We start from the raw sequence: 17,983 nt of genomic DNA, 5'->3' as shown, positions 1-17,983 counted from the left end.
CACGTGTGTACTTTTTAAGACTTTATTCTTATCGTACCGTATTACAATTAATTGTCGGCACATTACGACGTTATTCTTGTCACATTACGACTTCATTATTGTGATTTTCCCACCTTATTCTTGTTACATTACGACTTTTTCTCGTCATTGTACGACTTACGGTGCTGTTGGTTTTAACAATGCAAATAACGCTGCTAATGACTGAGCCCAAATGCAAACAGCCCCACGGCGCTTTTTCTTCTGATGTTCTCATTTTTTAAAAATAGTCTAGAGGAAATCTATCCATTGTTTTACTTTGTCCCCCCTAGCTCCCTGTTGTTTGCATTGTATCGGCGGCGATAGTCCACGAAAGAGCGAACTGGAGACCACAAGCGGGTGACGTACATAAACAAAATGTATGGGAGCCGGCCTGTTAACCTCATTATTGACTTCCGAGAACTCTTACGAGAATAAGTTCTGAACATTACAAGGATCTAATAACATGACAAAAATATAAAGCAGTTTAAACGGGAAGCCATTACTCAATATAACAGTCTGACAAGACCTCTAAAGCCAAAGTTATAGCTAACAAATGTAGAAGTACTAATACGAGTTAAGGGCTGCACGGCGGACGAGTGGTTAGCACATAGGCCTCACAGCTAGGAAACCAGAGTTCAGTTCCACCCTTGGCACATCTCTGTGTGGTTTTTGCATGTTCTCCCCGTGCATGCGTGGTTTTTCTCCGGTTCCTCCCACATACCAAAAACATACTAGGTTAATTGGCGACTCCAAATTGTCCATAGGTATGAATGTGAGTGTGAATGGTTGTTTGTCTATATGTGCCCTGTGATTGGCTGGCCACCAGTCCAGGATGTACCCCGCCTCTAGCTCGAAGACAGCTGGAATAGGCTCCAACACCCTGCTGAGGATAAGTGGCAGAAAATGAATGAATGAATAATATGACTTAAAAAACAAACAAACTACATTTTAACGTTTTCCCATTATGTATTTTGTCCAAGCAAAGCATTTCATTGGAGGAAAAACGACACACATAATGGATGGATGGTTGCCGAGGTGCTGCAGTCCACCAGAAGAGTCAAGATGGAGGCTGATGTCATTGCAGCTCCCCGACAGCAATAACCAATGAAATGCCTTGCTTGGACAAAATGGGAAAAGGGTTATTTTAAACTTATATTTCTAGTATATTATATTTGTTGTGTATTTCCTAGCTATTTTGTGTGTGATTAGTTTAGCATTCTTTGTAAGATAATGCCATGACGTAGACTATTCCACTGAGTAATGACCTCCTGCGACTTCCAATGGGTTGACAAGCTATCAATAATTGCGGTACAACAAAGAAAAACATACAAGTCGAACTTTATGTGGCCGAGGGAAGCAGTTGGTGCCCCTGCTATTTTTTTTTTCACCATGGTAAACAGTATAAAAAGCAGTGTCAGCATATTCATGGCAAGATGACATCCACAGATGGACCCACTACAGCCAATCTCACACAAACACCACCACGTGTTTCCACTCCGAGTACATTTGTCAAAGCAGAGTCAGTCATGTCATGTTTCTTTTGCACAAATAATGGCGTAGGAGGCACGAGGAGAGTCCCACACATTTTTGGTTTTCAAGTTGAATATTTTATAGCGTGGGACAATGAACGAGTCGACACGTCGTTTTATATATGACTCTCTGCATGCTTCTCATTAGGGATGTCATTCATCTCATTTTTTTGCATGTATGGGCAGGGAACTGATGTACTGTATCCGCTTTATCACTTCTCCAAAATCTAATTTAGGAGAAATATGTTGACCTTTGTTCTCGCTCAGTTGTTGTCTTTAGACGTCCGCTGATTAAAAACCACGCTGAGCTATTTTGAATGAACATGAATGAACAACCTCCATCCAAACGTTCATTTTCAATGCAGCTATTCCTCACTAGGGTCTTGGGTTTGATGGAGCCTATCCCAGCTGTCTTTGGGAGAGAGGCGGGGTGGTACGCCCTGGACTGAACTGGTCGCCAGCCAATCGCAGGGTGAAAAAAAACATTGTATATCAAAGTACAACCACAATAATAACATTGTGTCATGGGAAAAAAGGTCTTGCATCAACAAAAAAAAATGCTATATTTAGATGCAGCTGTGTTTCGAGCTAAATGCTAAAGTCTGTAACGTTTGGGACCATGGGATTCTTTAATCTCCAGGGGATATCAAATGCTGTGATGCTACTGACCCGCCAACTGATGTTTGTGTAATGTACAATGACATCAAAGCTTGCTTCTTAAGAGTCCGTATTGTTGTCTCTTTCAAGATCCTCTTGACAATCGTGCCATAGCCGACGAGGCTGCCAGCCAAAACATCCTCTAAAATGTTTCTTTATCTCTTTTTAGTAAACCTTCGCTTCCAACTTTTCCTTCTTATCAATCCGTAGCAGTGTATGGAAACTCTTCCCAAGGCCGAGGATGTGAAACGAGACGCCGTGTATTCCACTCAGAAATGGTTTATCGTGGTTTTTTGTGAAGTGTTTTTTTTGCAAAGTAGTTGTGCAAGAACCTCAATATTTTAGATGTAAACTGGACAATCTGTGTTGTCCCGGTCTTTTGGGGTGTTTTCCGTACGTCTCCTTTGTCTGGGATCCCTGTGGCTGCACAGGATGTATCATGTCCTTGGCTACACGCTTTATGTTTATCGCACTTCCCAGTGTTTTTTAGTACCACACAGTTTGAGGATGTTGGATAGGAAGCATTGGTGCAACACAACATTCCACACCCACTGCAAGACTGAAGCTAACGCACCAGCATCATACTTGCCGATACTTTTACTTAGCAGATCTTTGGCCTAGTGCCACCATGACAACATCACAGCTGGTCCCATTGTTCAAAAGCTGTCTGCATTTCCAATTAAGCACGCTCAGTTCATGTATGACCGATTGTTCCGCATCAGATCCAAACAATAACAGAAGTCAAGTCGGTGTCTGGTAATGTCGTAACGTTACTGCTGATAAGAGTGGCAAAAAATAGCAAAGACAAAAAAATAGCTAGACATAGACATAGACATAGACTCCCTTTATTGTCATTGCACAAAAACACAGTAGTGAAATTGCCAACGAAATGTCGTTGCCTGGCTCCCATATAATAACAGACACAAAAGAAGATAAGTAATAATAAATAATAATAATAATAATAATGTGGAGAATAAATAGATACTGTTGAAATCTATAAATATATAGAATATGCAACTGGTCTTTCTTGTGGAAAAAAGACCCCCCCCCCCCTCCAGTGGGACTGCAATTGCTCAAGTGTGAGTAAGTAGTGTGAAGGAAATGTCTCTTGTGGATTAAGGCAGTATGACCAGGGGCGTCACTAGGTTTTTCGGACAGGGGGGGCTTAGCCCCCTGGAGATGCACAGGATATGAATGAATGTAGTAGACATTTTTAACAAAAGTTCAAAAAAACAAACAAGAACCGGGATATAACTTTCCCACTTTTGGACAGATTTAGTAGAGATACTCAATTGTTTTAGGCCACCATTAAATGTACACAAGTACACACAATCTACACTGCAAAACCGCTGCTCAAGCTCTGCAACCATTCTGTCCAGTGGACAGTGATCAATGATATAATAATCATTATTATATTTTTAATTAGGCTATTGTTATTACTATCATCATTCTTCTCCTTCTAATTATTACTACTACTACTAGTATTAGTAGTAGTAGGCTAGTATTAGCCTGCTTATTGGCTTTCTTATTAGCCTGTTTTGCCCTATTATATAAAATTTGTCAAAGATTAAAAAAAAAATCAATTAAAAAAATCATTATTATATTATTAATTAGCCTATTATTATTACTATCATCATTATTCTTCTTCTGATTATTACTAGTATTAACCTAAGGCTAGTATTAGCCTGCTTATTGGCTTGCTTATTAGCTTACTTTTGCGCTGTTATATGAAATTTGTCAGAGATTTTTTTTGTACAAAAAAAAAAAAATCTATTTAAAAAAAGAAAAAAATCAATAAAAAAATATCAAATTATTTAGGGGCGCTTAAGAACATTTAAGCCCCCCTAAAATAGGCCTAATGACGCCACTGAGTATGACACATTTTTGTCAAGTGTTCATTTTGTTATTTGTTATTCTGTAATGCAAATTCATAAATCTTTTTTTCCCCTATTGCTTTCTCCTTGGGCTTATATTATAATTTTTTTCCTCATAATATTTTTTCAGTGAGGCGCTACTAGTTCTTTGTTTTAAAGCTTAATTTTAATGATTCATTCACAAACCTTCCCAGGGTTTTGCCTTCTTTTGCACATCCAGTGAAAAGAGGCAGTGACGTCCTTGTCTGCAATACTTTTTCTGCAATGGCTTCCCTCCCCCTTTGGCGTTGTAATGAGTGTATTCTGGGCAAATAATGAGTCTGACTGGTATAAAGCCAACATAAAGGATAGAATTTCATATTATCCAACCTGTCTGTCAGGTTTGGAAGACCTTGTGTGTTGTGGGTCGTGTTTGCAAGGCATTGACAGGAAAGGTCATGCGAGAGAGTTCCCTCACATTGTTAGAATCTCCTCCTGTGGGAGTCATTCCTAATTTCCGAACAAAACGTGTTCTCACTCTTTGCCAAAGCTTTTTTGTCGGGATACTGTTAGGATAATCCCACACCCTGATACTCCCTTTCTTTTACACAGCTGTTATGCCAGCATACCATCATACATGGACTAGGGCAGCATGCAATTGGATTCCAAGCACAATCAGATAGATTTGATTCCCCTTTCATGAAAATGAACTAACAGTGGCTTTACTGTCTGTACGTGTGTGTGTGTGTTATAATTTGCTTTTCCCCTATTGTCCAAAGTCCACGCTGTCATGAAGCAGCAGTAATTGAATTTGTGTGTTTGCACAGTAATAAGCGTCCAAACACTGACCTCCGCTGTGTTGTTGCTTTCATGCATCGTGTGTCAACCCAAGACATGCTATGCATAATTTTAAATAAGATTCCATTTAGGCTCACACCTGTCAACTCTCCCGTTTCCTGGGAAACTATCATATTTCGTCCATCTTTCCCAGCTCCCTGTCATTTTGTTTCCCGTAAATCACACAGCAGCCTGCGGCGCTGCAGTGTATTGAACAGGTAGTAGGCAGTTGGCTCGTTGTATTTTTCTTCCTCAGCATGCACTTTGACTCTGAAATATGCTTTTACTCTTTGCTTCCAATGCCTCCAATTTCAGATCAATATTTAGCATAAAAATGACTCTTGTCGTGCATCTATTCGTACCAGATGTAATAACACTCCCCTTTTCTCTTCAATTACCATTGTTTGGTCACAATGAAGGAAGCTTAAAAGAAAAGCAGGTGTGTCCAAAGAGCAAGAAATAAAAGTAAAACAAAATAAGTGAAAAAATTGCATGTAATATGAACGGTGTAGCCTCGAAATAAGCCACAAAGTTGCAGTAAAACTGTACTGTATTATGGAGAGATGGCACACACAGCCATAGTACTCATCTTTTAGGCACGTTCCTTTGCAGATTCATGCTTGTCTTTCACATTTACACCCACAGTAGCACCCCATAATTGTAGTACCAGTAGACAAGCCAACAGAGGGCAGCAGAGGTTTTTTTCACTCCGCAAACACTCCTCTCTGTCCATTACCTGACTGTGTAGTTATTACTTGAGCTCTTACCATGGCCTTTCCAGCCTGAGGGTGATAAAAACTTGCACTTCTACTTAATTAAATCCTTTTAGACATCATGAAGGCACATTGGAACATTTCCAGATTGGAAATATGCAGTCTCAGACTCCATATCTGCTGTTGTTTCACACCCATGTTAAATGTTGATCAATATAATTAGTAATTAGTAAAATAATGTACACGCAACATCTTGAGTGTCACATTCATATGCAATCTCCCATAAAAGAAGTATTTGATTATATCTTCTCAAGGGACAATACTGTAGAAATGTTGTATACTGTACTCTAGAGTAATTATTTTTACAAGTAATAATTTTTCTCATAAATGTACAATTTTATTCGTGTAAATGTAAGTAATTATAACACTTGGCATCTATTGTTCTCCATCACGAGACAATTTACAAAACTCTACATTTATTTTGATATAAAGCGTGGTACAAACATCCGGGTAACTCAACTACTTCCGTAGTTTCATTGTCACGTGATCAATGTCCACTACACGCTAGGCTGCACTTTGGGTAAGACGTTTATAATTTACCATAAGGTATTTTTTTGGAATGGTGGAATAGTTGTTAGCGTGTGTGTGTGTGTGTGGACCCGAATGTCACCGGTAGTTCTTCGTCGGATGACGTCTGCGTGTCACTTTGGACTTTGTAGCTACTCGTACTTAGAAGTTATCATATCAGTGTCACAAAGTTGACCATTTTCCAAAGTCCTGTACATACTTGTTTGGGCTTTTGCGGGCTCTTGTGTTCTTCGTTTCGCGCTTCAAGAGTCAACACAGTAAGCTAACTCGCGGTGCTACATGCAGCAAGAAGCTAGCTTTGTTTTTAGCCGTGGTGCGTTCAGGGCACGGAAGTTTTCATGAATGTTGTCTGATATTCGATATAATGTTTGTAACGTATAATGCGGATTTTACAGGGATTGTATTTTCAAATGCTAAATCAGATAGCTGAACCGTCACGGGTGACATCCTGGGTTGTTCTACGAAATCAGTACAATTGTTGAATAACTATTTTTTTTACTTGCTTTTTGAAATCAATCAATTCCTTTGAGGCATAATTAATCTCTAATAAAAATTCCTAACAAAAAAACAAATAATTGAAAAATATGCTAATTCATAACCCAAATTTTGTATTTAATTAATATTTACCCTCTATTTTGTAGTTCTTTCAACATGGCGCTAGCCGGGATACGAGTCATTGAACTGGCGGGCCTGGCTCCAGCACCTTTCTGTGGAATGATCCTGGCAGACTTCGGAGCCAAGGTGATCCGTGTGGACCGGACTAAGGTCGGCACCTCGTTGGACACGCAGGCCCGAGGAAAAAGATCGGTGGCCATCAACCTGAAAACTTCAGAGGGCGTTGCCCTGCTCCGGAAGCTCTGTGTCCAGTCGGATGTCGTCCTGGAGCCTTACCGTAAAGGTTGGTCAGACCACTGACTCGATACTGTGAATGTTTACAGAAAATGCACATTAAAAGTGCAGTTTGTATGTTTTCTGGCGCTTATAGGTGTGATGGAGAAGCTTGGTCTTGGTCCACAGGAGCTACTGAAAGAAAATCCTGGTTTGGTTTACGCTCGGCTGACCGGATATGGACAAAGTGGAATGTACGCCTCTGCAGCCGGCCATGACATCAACTACCTGGCCATGTCAGGTACTAACACGCTCACTCGCACACCAACGGCTCATATTATAATATGATAATATAAGTGAACAGTGTGACTTATCAAAACGTAGCACAAAGCCCAAATTGACCAAGAAACAGGCTGCTCGGTTTGGGGAAAGGGTAGCTGGATCTTGTGAGAACATGTGATAAGCGCGTTTCAAGGCCCCACATTAATATCTGGTGAGATTGCTATGTAGAAGGTCAGATAGATACTGTACAAAGCTCTATTATTCTTATCAGATCTGCTAAAAAAACAGCATTGTGGGTTGCCTTGAAGGAGACTCATTGTGAGCTTGTTGGTTTTCCAATAAACAAATGACAGTAATGTTGAAATAAAATTTTATATAGCAGAACAGTAAGAAACTTGTTTTGAGAATAATTGTTTTACAACTAAAGATTAGAGCTGCCATCATGATGTTCTTCTTCACCGAGTGGTTGAGACTGAACCAGGAGTATCGCTGCTGGTTGCAGCAAAGTACTGCATGCTGCACGCAAAATGTCTATTTTTTCGTAACAAGTTACGATAAAAAAAACACCAGCAGGACACCATGAATTGGTCTGGAACCAATTAACAGCTACAAACAAGGGACGGCTGTAATTCCTATTATATAACTATTCCAATGTAACATATGAAAACAACATCAATAAATATAAATATACTGTAATTACCACTTGTGATTCTAAAATGTACTATGCTAATGAAGTTTATGCTGTGTTGGACAAATCCTGTCTGTGTCTGGATTAAACTTTACCTACTTCCTGTTCCTTCAGTCATTTAATAGGTGACAAATGTTGCACCTTAGGGGTACGCTACATTGGAGTGGGATTAAATATTATTTTGGCAATGCCATACGTGATGAATGATTAATGTGTTCCAGTGACATATCCAAACAACGTGTACTTTTGTGCAATTGTTTGAACTGATGACCTGGCAATTGTCCAAAGGATGTCTCGACTTGTGTGAATCAGTACATGCCTCTTTTTTACATCTTCAGTGTGTTCCTTGGACTTTCTCATTGTGCTGGGTATCGGTCGATTTTTTTGTGCTAGCAAAGAGAAAGTAGCATCTGCAGTCATTCATAAATAACAATCTATAAATAATCCCAATATATTTGTTAGCTGGTTCTCCTGAACTCCAACCATTATGGTACAATCACTGTACTTTATAGAGATGCTATTATTATTATCATTATTATGGCAATATTTACATTATTGTACTCAATTGGGAAAAAGGGATGGTGTTAAAAATGAGGGATGTCAAATATGGGCTTGTTTGCCAACAACCAAAATGCCGATATTGTCCAACTCAGAATTTCCAATACCGCTATCAGCCGATACCTATATACTGTATTTTTCGGACTATAAGTCGCACTTTTTTTTCATAAGTTGGCTGTTCCTGCGACTTATATACTCCAGAGCGACTTATAAATGAAAAAAGTGTTTATGTTACATAAAGACTGGACACCTTTTCTGTTCATGTTTATTTTTTGTGTAGCTGAATAAGCATTGTGTTAGCATATCTTACACCTATTCAGCCTGTTCTCTATTCTTTTATTGTTAGAACTTGCCTTCCAAGAGGACGTAATGTCTGTTTTTGGTCAAGTAGGAAAATAAATTAACCGCAAAAAATGCGACTTATACTCCAGTGCGACTTATGTATGTTTTTTTTCTACCTAATTATGCATTTTTGGCCTTGTGTGACTTATACTCCGGAGCGACTTATAGTTCAGAAAATACGGTATGTAACACGACAGGCCTCGTATTTGTGTTGAGTTAAAAAACATTGCTGCTAACAGCTATGGCTGTAGGCAACCTCTTGATGTGTTTTTTTTTTTCAAATGAACTCCTCAAGATGGCCTGTAGCTATTTGAAGTATGATGAGCGGTTAGTGTTGTCATCATGTTTTTGACTTGTCCTTGCCACCGCAGGCCTTTTATCCCGTTTGGGTCGCAGTGGAGAGAAGCCGTATGCTCCGCTGAATATCTTAGCGGACTTTGCGGGCGGCGGGCTGACGTGTGCCCTTGGTATCGTCTTGGCGCTGCTGGAGCGGACAAAGTCAGGGAAAGGACAGATCATTGATGCGAGTATGGTGAGTACGCACGCTGAAGTGTGTCACAGTTATGAATTTCCCTCACACATCAATATACAGGAGGACACATTTGATATTTGTTCAGTGTCATAGTGGGAGAAATACAGGACCGACTGTAAGAAAAATTTGATGGGCACCTTGAGTGACAGCTGCCTTCTTGCATATCATTATACTTCTTTCTTTTCTCAGTTGGGATTAAAAAAAATCTCATTGCCCACACACAGTGTTAGTACAGAGATTTAAAGAGTGGCTATACAATTAGTAGAATGTCCTATCTTGCTCGGCAGCAGTCATTCACTTCAATGTTGACTTTTTAATTGAATGTAATGAGTTATTAATTAAGTAGTGAGCTGATTCTCAGGTAAATAAAAAGACCAGTTGAAAAATGTTTCATGCTCGATTTTGCAAGGGTCACATATGTACTTACATCTTGCGTAACCATGCGAATGACATGGGTTGACGTACTCTCTCCCTGCTCTTGCCACCCCCAAAAAACATGCGGGGTGTGACCTTGGCTTTACCAGATAAGTCAAAGTTATCACTCAGGAACCGTGTAATTGCTGCCATTTTCATCCATCGGTTGGCCATCACCTTTTGATGAGCGCCGAGATGGAGTGGTTTGACATGACGTCTCATTTTCCCGAGAAAAAGCATCAGCAGGGGGCCATGTTGATAGCCACCCCTCCTCCTTCCTTGGTGTTGTGGTGGTCCAGTAATTGACACAGTCTACACTCATGGGAAAAATATCAGACAATTCTCAAGTGTATTATTAGTATAAATGGTTACCCATTTTTTTCCATTTCAAATATTTTGTTCCTCAAATATTTCAACATTTACTTTTTTGATGCTCTGACTTTATTCCCTGACTTTATTCTGATAATTTAATTACATTTGTAGTTTTTGTTTTTTTCATTTCACATACTGTGATGACTTTAGAAAGCAACATTTTTCAACTTTAATTTTCATTTATTTTTAATTGAATGTATTTTTTCCCTTGTAATATTAACACTTAACACTTTAACTTTTAGAATTTAAATTTTTCACATAATTTTTTTTACTTTATACACGTAATATTTCAAATTTACCCATACTTTTTGAACCTTTTTGGTCATTTTTTTCATTTTTTTGGATTAATTACATTTTTAGAATGTGCCACAAATGGCCCTCAGGCAACACTTTAGACGCCCTGATATATGATGATGACAGTACCACATAATCATATATTGTTCGGTTCATTTATGGGTAAAGTTAAAAACATAACATGTGTTAGCCTTTTGTGTAAACAACTTAAATGATTTAAAAAAAAAAAAGAAAGTTCTACTTCCTGTCCCTCCCTCAGTGTGAAAAATCATACCCTGACACCAGCCTTGTTTCTTGAGTTTATTTGTTCACATTAATACCTGGTTTGTTTTTACAAATATAATGATGACAGCAAAAATAGCTCATATGCATGTTGTTAGCATGTTGACCACACAGTCAGGATGGGCTCCAGCACCCCCACCCCCCCCCATGACCCTAATGAGGATAAGCGGCATGGAGCATGGATGGATGGTTACATACACCCAAATAACACATAAGTTGACACAATGCATCATCCCGGCAACACCGACTGTTAACAGGTGGAAGGAGCGGCTTATGTGGGCTCCTTCATTTGGAAATCCCACAGCATTGGTATGTGGGATCGTCCACGTGGGGAGAACATGCTGGACAGCGGCGCACCCTTCTATGACACCTACCTGACATCTGACGGCAAGTACGTGGCCGTGGGCGCCATCGAGCCGCAATTCTACAAACAACTCCTTCAAGGTGTGTGTACACAAATAGACGCCGTGCTTGACTTTTTATTACCTCATTACTGCCACTTTCAGGGCTGGAGGAACCGTATGTACATGTAGCATATTTTGTTTTCTGTCAAGGTTTGGAATTGGACGCAGACCAGCTACCTCCGCAGATGAACTTCGACCACTGGCCGGAGCTCCGACGGATCTTCTCTGAGCGTTTCGCCTCAAAGACGCAGGCGGACTGGTCCAGAATTTTTGATGGGACAGATGCGTGTGTGACACCTGTGTTGTCATTTGATCAGGTGAGCTTGCACCCACACAACCAGGAGAGGGGTTCTTTCATGAAAGACTCCACTGGGCAGGAAAGCCCTCGGCCGGCTCCGATCCTTTCACGCACTCCCGCGGAGCCTTCTGTCGCCTCTGGCTTGATGATCGGAGAGCACACAGTGGAGGTTCTGGAGGAATATGGGTTTCCAAAATCAGAGATAGAGAAGATGCTCGCTGTAGGAGTTGTGGAGGGTAATGCTGTCATGGCAAAATTGTAGTGGAAAAGAAATATTCATTGGATCATTAAGCTTTTATTCTTGAATCTTTTTACAAGCAGTATGAAACAAATTGTTGACTCCACGTCAGCTGGCATTTAGTGCAGTGGTTGCCATGGAAATACAGTTTAATGTATGCAAACTTGACACCATCAATATGGAAATGTAAATAATGGCTGGTTTCTTGGCATGTAAAATGGAGCGTTAACAACACACCAGCAGCAATGGTCATATTAATACTAGAATATAATATATAAAAATGGTTTGTGTTGTTAAATGGGAATTCAACTCTGAACATAGCAAATGTTGTCATTTCACCGTTGAATGTAATTAGGAATATTTAATTAAACTGGAGAGGGGGATTAAAGGGCTTGCTTTGTTGTCCACATTTATTTCACTTCTGTGATTTGAATTTATTGAATGTAGACATGAAAGACAAAAAAATGTAGGGATTAGGTTTCCCTGAGCGTCTTGAGGGATTTTTATATTGGTGGAACTTCTTTTTTTTGTGTGTAGCATATGTTAAGGATAATGAATGCATTTGAATAATACATTAAAAGCATGTCCTAACGGGAGAACCAGTGTGCAGAAGTCGCTTGTCAGGTTTTTTATTTAACAAAAGAAGAAATGAAAGAAAGCTATAGTGGTTAAAGATGAATCAAAATCATTCTCAAGCTGTAGATGTGCTACTTAGGGATTGTTTCACGATAACTGTGCTAGCTTTCTTCTTTAAAGCTTTGAATGCATCATATTGATAATATTGGCATTTACTGTTAAATACATAAAAATGATACGGTAGGGTTTCACACCTGCATCCAAGCCCAGTAAGATACCGTTGAGACGACCATAAGACAACAAATACGAGTTGTCTTAAAATTGTTATGTATGAATTTCTACATTTATACTATCCTACCAAACAACTTTTCCTTGAGTCAGTCTGAGCATTTGTCCCTGTCACTCACACACACCAGTGAAAGAACGAAGTTCAAACAATATCATTGTCAACATTAAACCAAAAGTAATACTTCCCACAACAACTCTCGCATGCTCCTCCATTTTCACGTTTCCTCTCTGCATCTTACCGCTCCTCACCTTGCCCTCCCAACTACAATGGGAGCCTATCAGCTTGTGCTAAACAAGTAGAAACACAATGTCTATTTCAGGGTGTGACTAACCATTGTTTTTAACCCCCAACAACTCATTTTTAATAACTGTATTTAGAAATCAGATAAACATAACGTTAAAAAGTAGCTCTATGAAAAATCTCAATAGAAAATCTTAACCGGAATGGCCTGTTTGGTCACATGGCTGCCCCTGTGGTCTGCAAAGTGACATAATAATTCATAAGCTTATTTAACGTATTATTCCATGCTTACACGCTCCTAGCTGTGTGCGCTAATACATTCAGTACATACTACTACTCGACAGATAAGCGCCCTAAGTCTTTTGCACATGCACATAATGTGAGGAATGTCCACAGCATGACTTCAAACATCTGACTTCCACATCACCGCGCTCCAGGCAAATAACTGTAGAAGAAGGCACACACTGTCATTAGTGTGACACGTGCGCTATCATACACTCAATATAAAAGATAACATTTAATGGTACAGTTTAAAGGGGGCCTATTATGCTCATTTTTGCCATTCATGCCATTCGTATTGAGTTGTGGACTCCTATAGAGCAGCTACACGCAATAACCAGCACACAAAGCTTTATAGTTCTTCCAGAATCTGCACCTATTTAGCTGTATTTCTTTGGATTTCGTGTTTACTGTGAAAACTGTCTGTTTAATGTATTCCACCTCCAGGCAGGCCCACTCCACTGCGGTTGTTCACACTCCTGTGTGCATAGAAACATTTCCGGTTTGTGCCGCTAGCTTTGATAAACGGTACAGGAGTTGAGAATAAATGATGATATATCTTTTTAAAATGTGGGCTTTTAACATACAGCTGTTGGATACAGAATCCGATCCGGAAGTAGAGACTGTCTAAAGTTTCTCAAGGAAAGAGGTTACTACAAAACGTCTCTCAATGGTAAATAGCTTTAGCATTTTAGCGTTAGGTTTTCCACAGCATCTGTAACCGAATGTGGGAAACGGCTATTAGCAACCCGTGTATGCAAGCGCTTTTGCTCCAGGACTTATAGAAAATAAACACAATTAGGACACTGATGGATTGTTACTTTCTGCTCGCTCAGTCCACATGACCAAGTAACATTGGAAAAGCTAGTCCAGCTGCGTAGCTCCAACCACTTGCGCCTGATGGTGGCATCTTTAGAAATTGTAAACAAATGTGGCTTTCCGAGCAAGTAAATAGAGGAGCAGAGCTTGGTGGAGGGCGGAGCGCCTATCCGGCTTACATACACGCCCATATAAGGAAGTCCGCCCCTCTGTGACATAACAATGGACAGTTTTACGATGCATTTTTGAGCCATTCCAGACCTTTTCCAGGGCTCACTTCCTTGGGAGCTTTATGCCCCTGGGGGGGCATTGACAGACTGTAAGAGTTCTGAAGGTCCAAAAGAGAGACACCCGCAGTGTTTCTACATTGCCTAACCTTTCAACAGTTCAATGACTTTTTATTGCGTGATGGTATGGAACATGTGTGTCTGTTTGAAAAGAGGTGACATTTCTTTCCTTGGTGTCGCAACCCCCAGCCCACCTCCATTATGTTATATTTGTCAACTCATTCTACATTCTACAGATGTCTTATTGTAGCAAAATGTCCTCTGTCCCTACCTGTCTCCTCCTAGCCAATTATCACGGTGCTCAGTGAACCCTGGAAAAAGCCTGCAAACCTTATAACTGCCACTGTTTCGGCAAGGACCACAGAAGCCAAAGCGAGTGGGTTAACTGCTAATGTCAAAGACACGGCAACCCTTTTGCTATAATTTGCAAAGTGGAGCTGATGTTAGCGTCAAAGTATTGGTTGTAAACGTATTTCTTATTAAATGGTCAATCTCATATTGTGCATGTGAAGACGTTCATGAATATTCATGAATAATTGAACACCGCCACATGGTAGAAGGTTTCTCGTGGTGCCTGAAAGGGTTTTCAACTGCAAGAAACCAATGGGAAAATATTCCATTTATAAATAAGGAATCACACTTTACGGAATTTTGCTTATCACAGTCAGTCTGTAACCAATTAACCGTTATAAACAAGGGATCATTGTATCTAGAAAGGCACTCAGCAGAGAGCAGACCTCCGCCCTCTTAGTATTACTGAATTGTATTTTAAATAACACATGCATACCATGTCATTATAGCACTTTTCTTGACTTTTTGGATTATTTTGTTGTATCTATTTAAATCGACCAACCACACAACAACATATCTATGGGTTATTTTTTGTATCGTGTGTTGTTTCTAATTGTTATTTATATTATTCAAGGGTCTCCGGGTACTCAGTTTCCTCCCACATTCCAAAAACATGCTAGGTTAATTGGTGACTATAGGTATGAATGTGAGTGTGATTGTTTGGTTGTGTTGTTGTTTGTCTATATGTGCCCTGTGATTGGCTGGCTAGCAGTCCGGTCACGGTGTACCCAGCCTCTTGCCCGAAGACAGCTGGGATAGGCTCCAGCGCGGCCCGTGACCCTCGTGAGGATAAGCGGTAGAAAATGAATGAAGGTGGTAGTTAGCATTAATAACTGGCGGGAGGAGGAAGCTGATAGGCGACATAACATGCAATTTTGTAGCTACTTCTGTTTACTATCTATGAACAAAACAAGCAACGCATTTTCCCCATATGAAATAATGGTAGACTAAATTTAACCATATTATGAATGAGAGCCATGTCCTAGCTAAGATGTTTTGTGTTTCCTTAGCAACATAAAGCTGGGTCTCTACAGCCCTAAAGGACAAATCCCGTCAGTGATGGACATCATTGGAACAAGAAGTGATGTGACGTATGCATCACAGAGAGGTTGAGCCATTGCATTTAACAGATGACCTAACATTGAGAGATCATTTGAGGGGTAAACAAACAGCTTTCAGATTGCTTGCCTTCCAACAATGTGAACATCAACGTTGTCGCTTTTGTATGTCGGGGCACGGCGTCTTAGCTGTCAGCTGTCACACTGAGCTGACAGCCTATTGATACAAAAATTGATCATCTGCATTGTACCCTTTCCTGCTGACACACTGAAGCTAAAATGTTATTCATTGCGTTTCTTCATAAGAGAGGCAAGACGTGAGGTTTTGGAAGTGCTTGTGCTTATGATTGATTTGTGTGTGCAGTAGCAATGCAATTTGATGCTTTTGGGAATCCTAATCAGGTCAAAACGGCCACTTTAGTAAGTGTCATTTATTCATTCATTCATTCATTTTCTGCCACTTTTCCTCATGAGGGTCGGGGGGGGTGATGGAGCCTATCCCAGCTGTCTTCGGGCAAGAGGCGGGGTACACCCTGGACTGGTCGCCAGCCAATCACAGGGCACATATAGACAAACAACCATTCACACTCACATTCATACCTATGGACAATTTGGAGTCGCCAATTAACCTAGCATGTTCTAAGGAAGATTTCATAGCTGGCGGCCAAAACAAAACATGCTGCGATGTGATTAGTAAGTAAGAGAAAGATTTGCGATGGGATTCGGGTTGAACGTGTGATGATGGACAAACAACCATTCACACTCACATTCATACCTATGGACAATTTGGAGTCGCCAATTAACCTAGCATGTTTTTGGAATGTGGGAGGAAACCGGAGTACCCGGAGAAAACCCAACATGCAAACTCCACACAGAGATGGCCGAGGGTGGAATTGAACCCTGGTCTCCTAGCTGTGAGGTCTGTGCGCATTTGAGTGTCATTTAAGTTAAGGCAATTTCACTGCCATTTTTCATGTTCTTTAAACTCTGATTATGAGAAGGAAAGGAGACTTGCAAACTGGCATTTACAAAATGTATTAAAAATATATGACACAGAGTAGAATTGTATTGACAATAAATTAGACAGAATGGAATGGCGGCCTTGGGAGCTCCGATTGCCAAGTCTCTCTTTCACTGTCTTTCATTGACAAAATCCGCGATAGCTCAGTCCTCCTTTTTGTAATTGCTATCCTCAGACTGATTGGCATTATTTTTTGTCAAATGAAATAGTATTATAGTTTTATTTCACATCAAAATAAAGATGATAGATTTTTCACATTTCAACCCCATTTCACTGCACCCTCCAGATGTTCTCCAGGCACCGCATTTCTCCTGTATTTCTCTCCACTATTTCTCGCCTCTTGTTTTGGATTTATTACTTTCAGTTGCACAATATTTTCCTGTCATGTTAACCCACAGTAGCTCGCCGCTTGAGTGAGATTGGAGGTACTGAAGGAAACGGGAATGGAACACTCTAAGGCAAAGGTCTTGTTGTGAGTGGTTGCACATAAAGGAGCTGTGGACGCAGCTATAATGGACACACTTTGAAAGAGAAACCAAGATACTAATTTGTATGCTCTAAGGAAGATTTCATAGCTGGCGGCCAAAACAAAACATGCTGCGATGAGATTAGTAAGTAAGAGAAAGATTTGCGATGGGATTCGGGTTAAACGTGTGATGTAAAAACAACCGCAGAGAGGTGACACAGTTGGACACACGAGATGCGCGCCATATTGTACGTGAAACAGGAAATGGACGTGAGCCGAGGCTACATTTCTGACAAAAACAAAATGGCCAACCAGGGTTTCATTGTACTTCAATCATGACTAATGCCATCTTGTGTTGAAAAGAAAGTTTAAAAAAAAAGTAAAATTCGGAGGTTGTCTACAGCCACACCCGGTAATACTAAAAAAAATGTACCCATAGACTATAGGAGAGGTTGAAATTGAAAATGCTGGCATCTGTGTGCAGAATCTGGACCTATTCTAGCTGTATTTTCTTGGATTTGTGCTTCCCACCAAAAAGTTATGTTTTTTGAGACATTTTTGTTTTGTAGAGGGCTTCATAGGCGCTCATGCTAGCTGTGTTTTCTCTCTCTAGAACACACAAACATATTTGAAACATGACATTATTATCATATGGCAGTAATGTGATTACTGAGGGTAGCTTGATGTAAATAAATTCCCCATATTAGATGTTATCATTTAAATCCATACGTGCTTCATTCATTCATTCATTCATTTTCTACCGCCTATCCTCACGAGGGTCGCGGGGGGTGCTGGAGCCTATCCCAGCTGTCTTCGGGCGAGAGGCGGGGTACACCCTGGACTGGTGGCCAGCCAATCACAGGGCACATA

At 40.2% G+C, this 17,983-nt stretch overlaps 1 protein-coding gene across 2 annotated transcripts; it reads left to right on the top strand.

Moving 5' to 3' along the window:
- Positions 1-6,135: 6,135 nt before the first annotated feature.
- Positions 6,136-12,394, top strand: amacr (alpha-methylacyl-CoA racemase). 2 transcript variants are annotated; one of them, XM_078794000.1, is made up of 6 exons: positions 6,136-6,187; positions 6,837-7,093; positions 7,181-7,324; positions 9,265-9,425; positions 11,045-11,231; positions 11,342-12,393. In XM_078794000.1, exons 2-6 carry the CDS (start codon positions 6,847-6,849, stop codon positions 11,749-11,751), a joined length of 1,149 nt encoding a protein of 382 aa, XP_078650126.1. In that variant the 5' UTR covers positions 6,136-6,187; positions 6,837-6,846; the 3' UTR covers positions 11,752-12,393. The 2 variants fall into 2 exon arrangements, with proteins under 2 accessions (XP_078650126.1, XP_057920973.2); XM_058064990.2 differs by lacking the exon at positions 6,136-6,187 and adding an exon at positions 6,265-6,452 and having other exon boundaries at positions 11,342-12,394.
- The last annotated feature ends 5,589 nt before the right edge of the window (positions 12,395-17,983 follow it).

Source organism: Doryrhamphus excisus, linkage group LG10 (assembly GCF_037039965.1).
Source record: "Doryrhamphus excisus strain RoL-2023G ecotype Guam linkage group LG10, RoL_Dexc_Guam_v1.1, whole genome shotgun sequence".
Classification (NCBI taxonomy): Eukaryota; Metazoa; Chordata; class Actinopteri; order Syngnathiformes; family Syngnathidae; genus Doryrhamphus; species Doryrhamphus excisus.
This window is presented reverse-complemented; position numbering and strand designations above follow the sequence as displayed.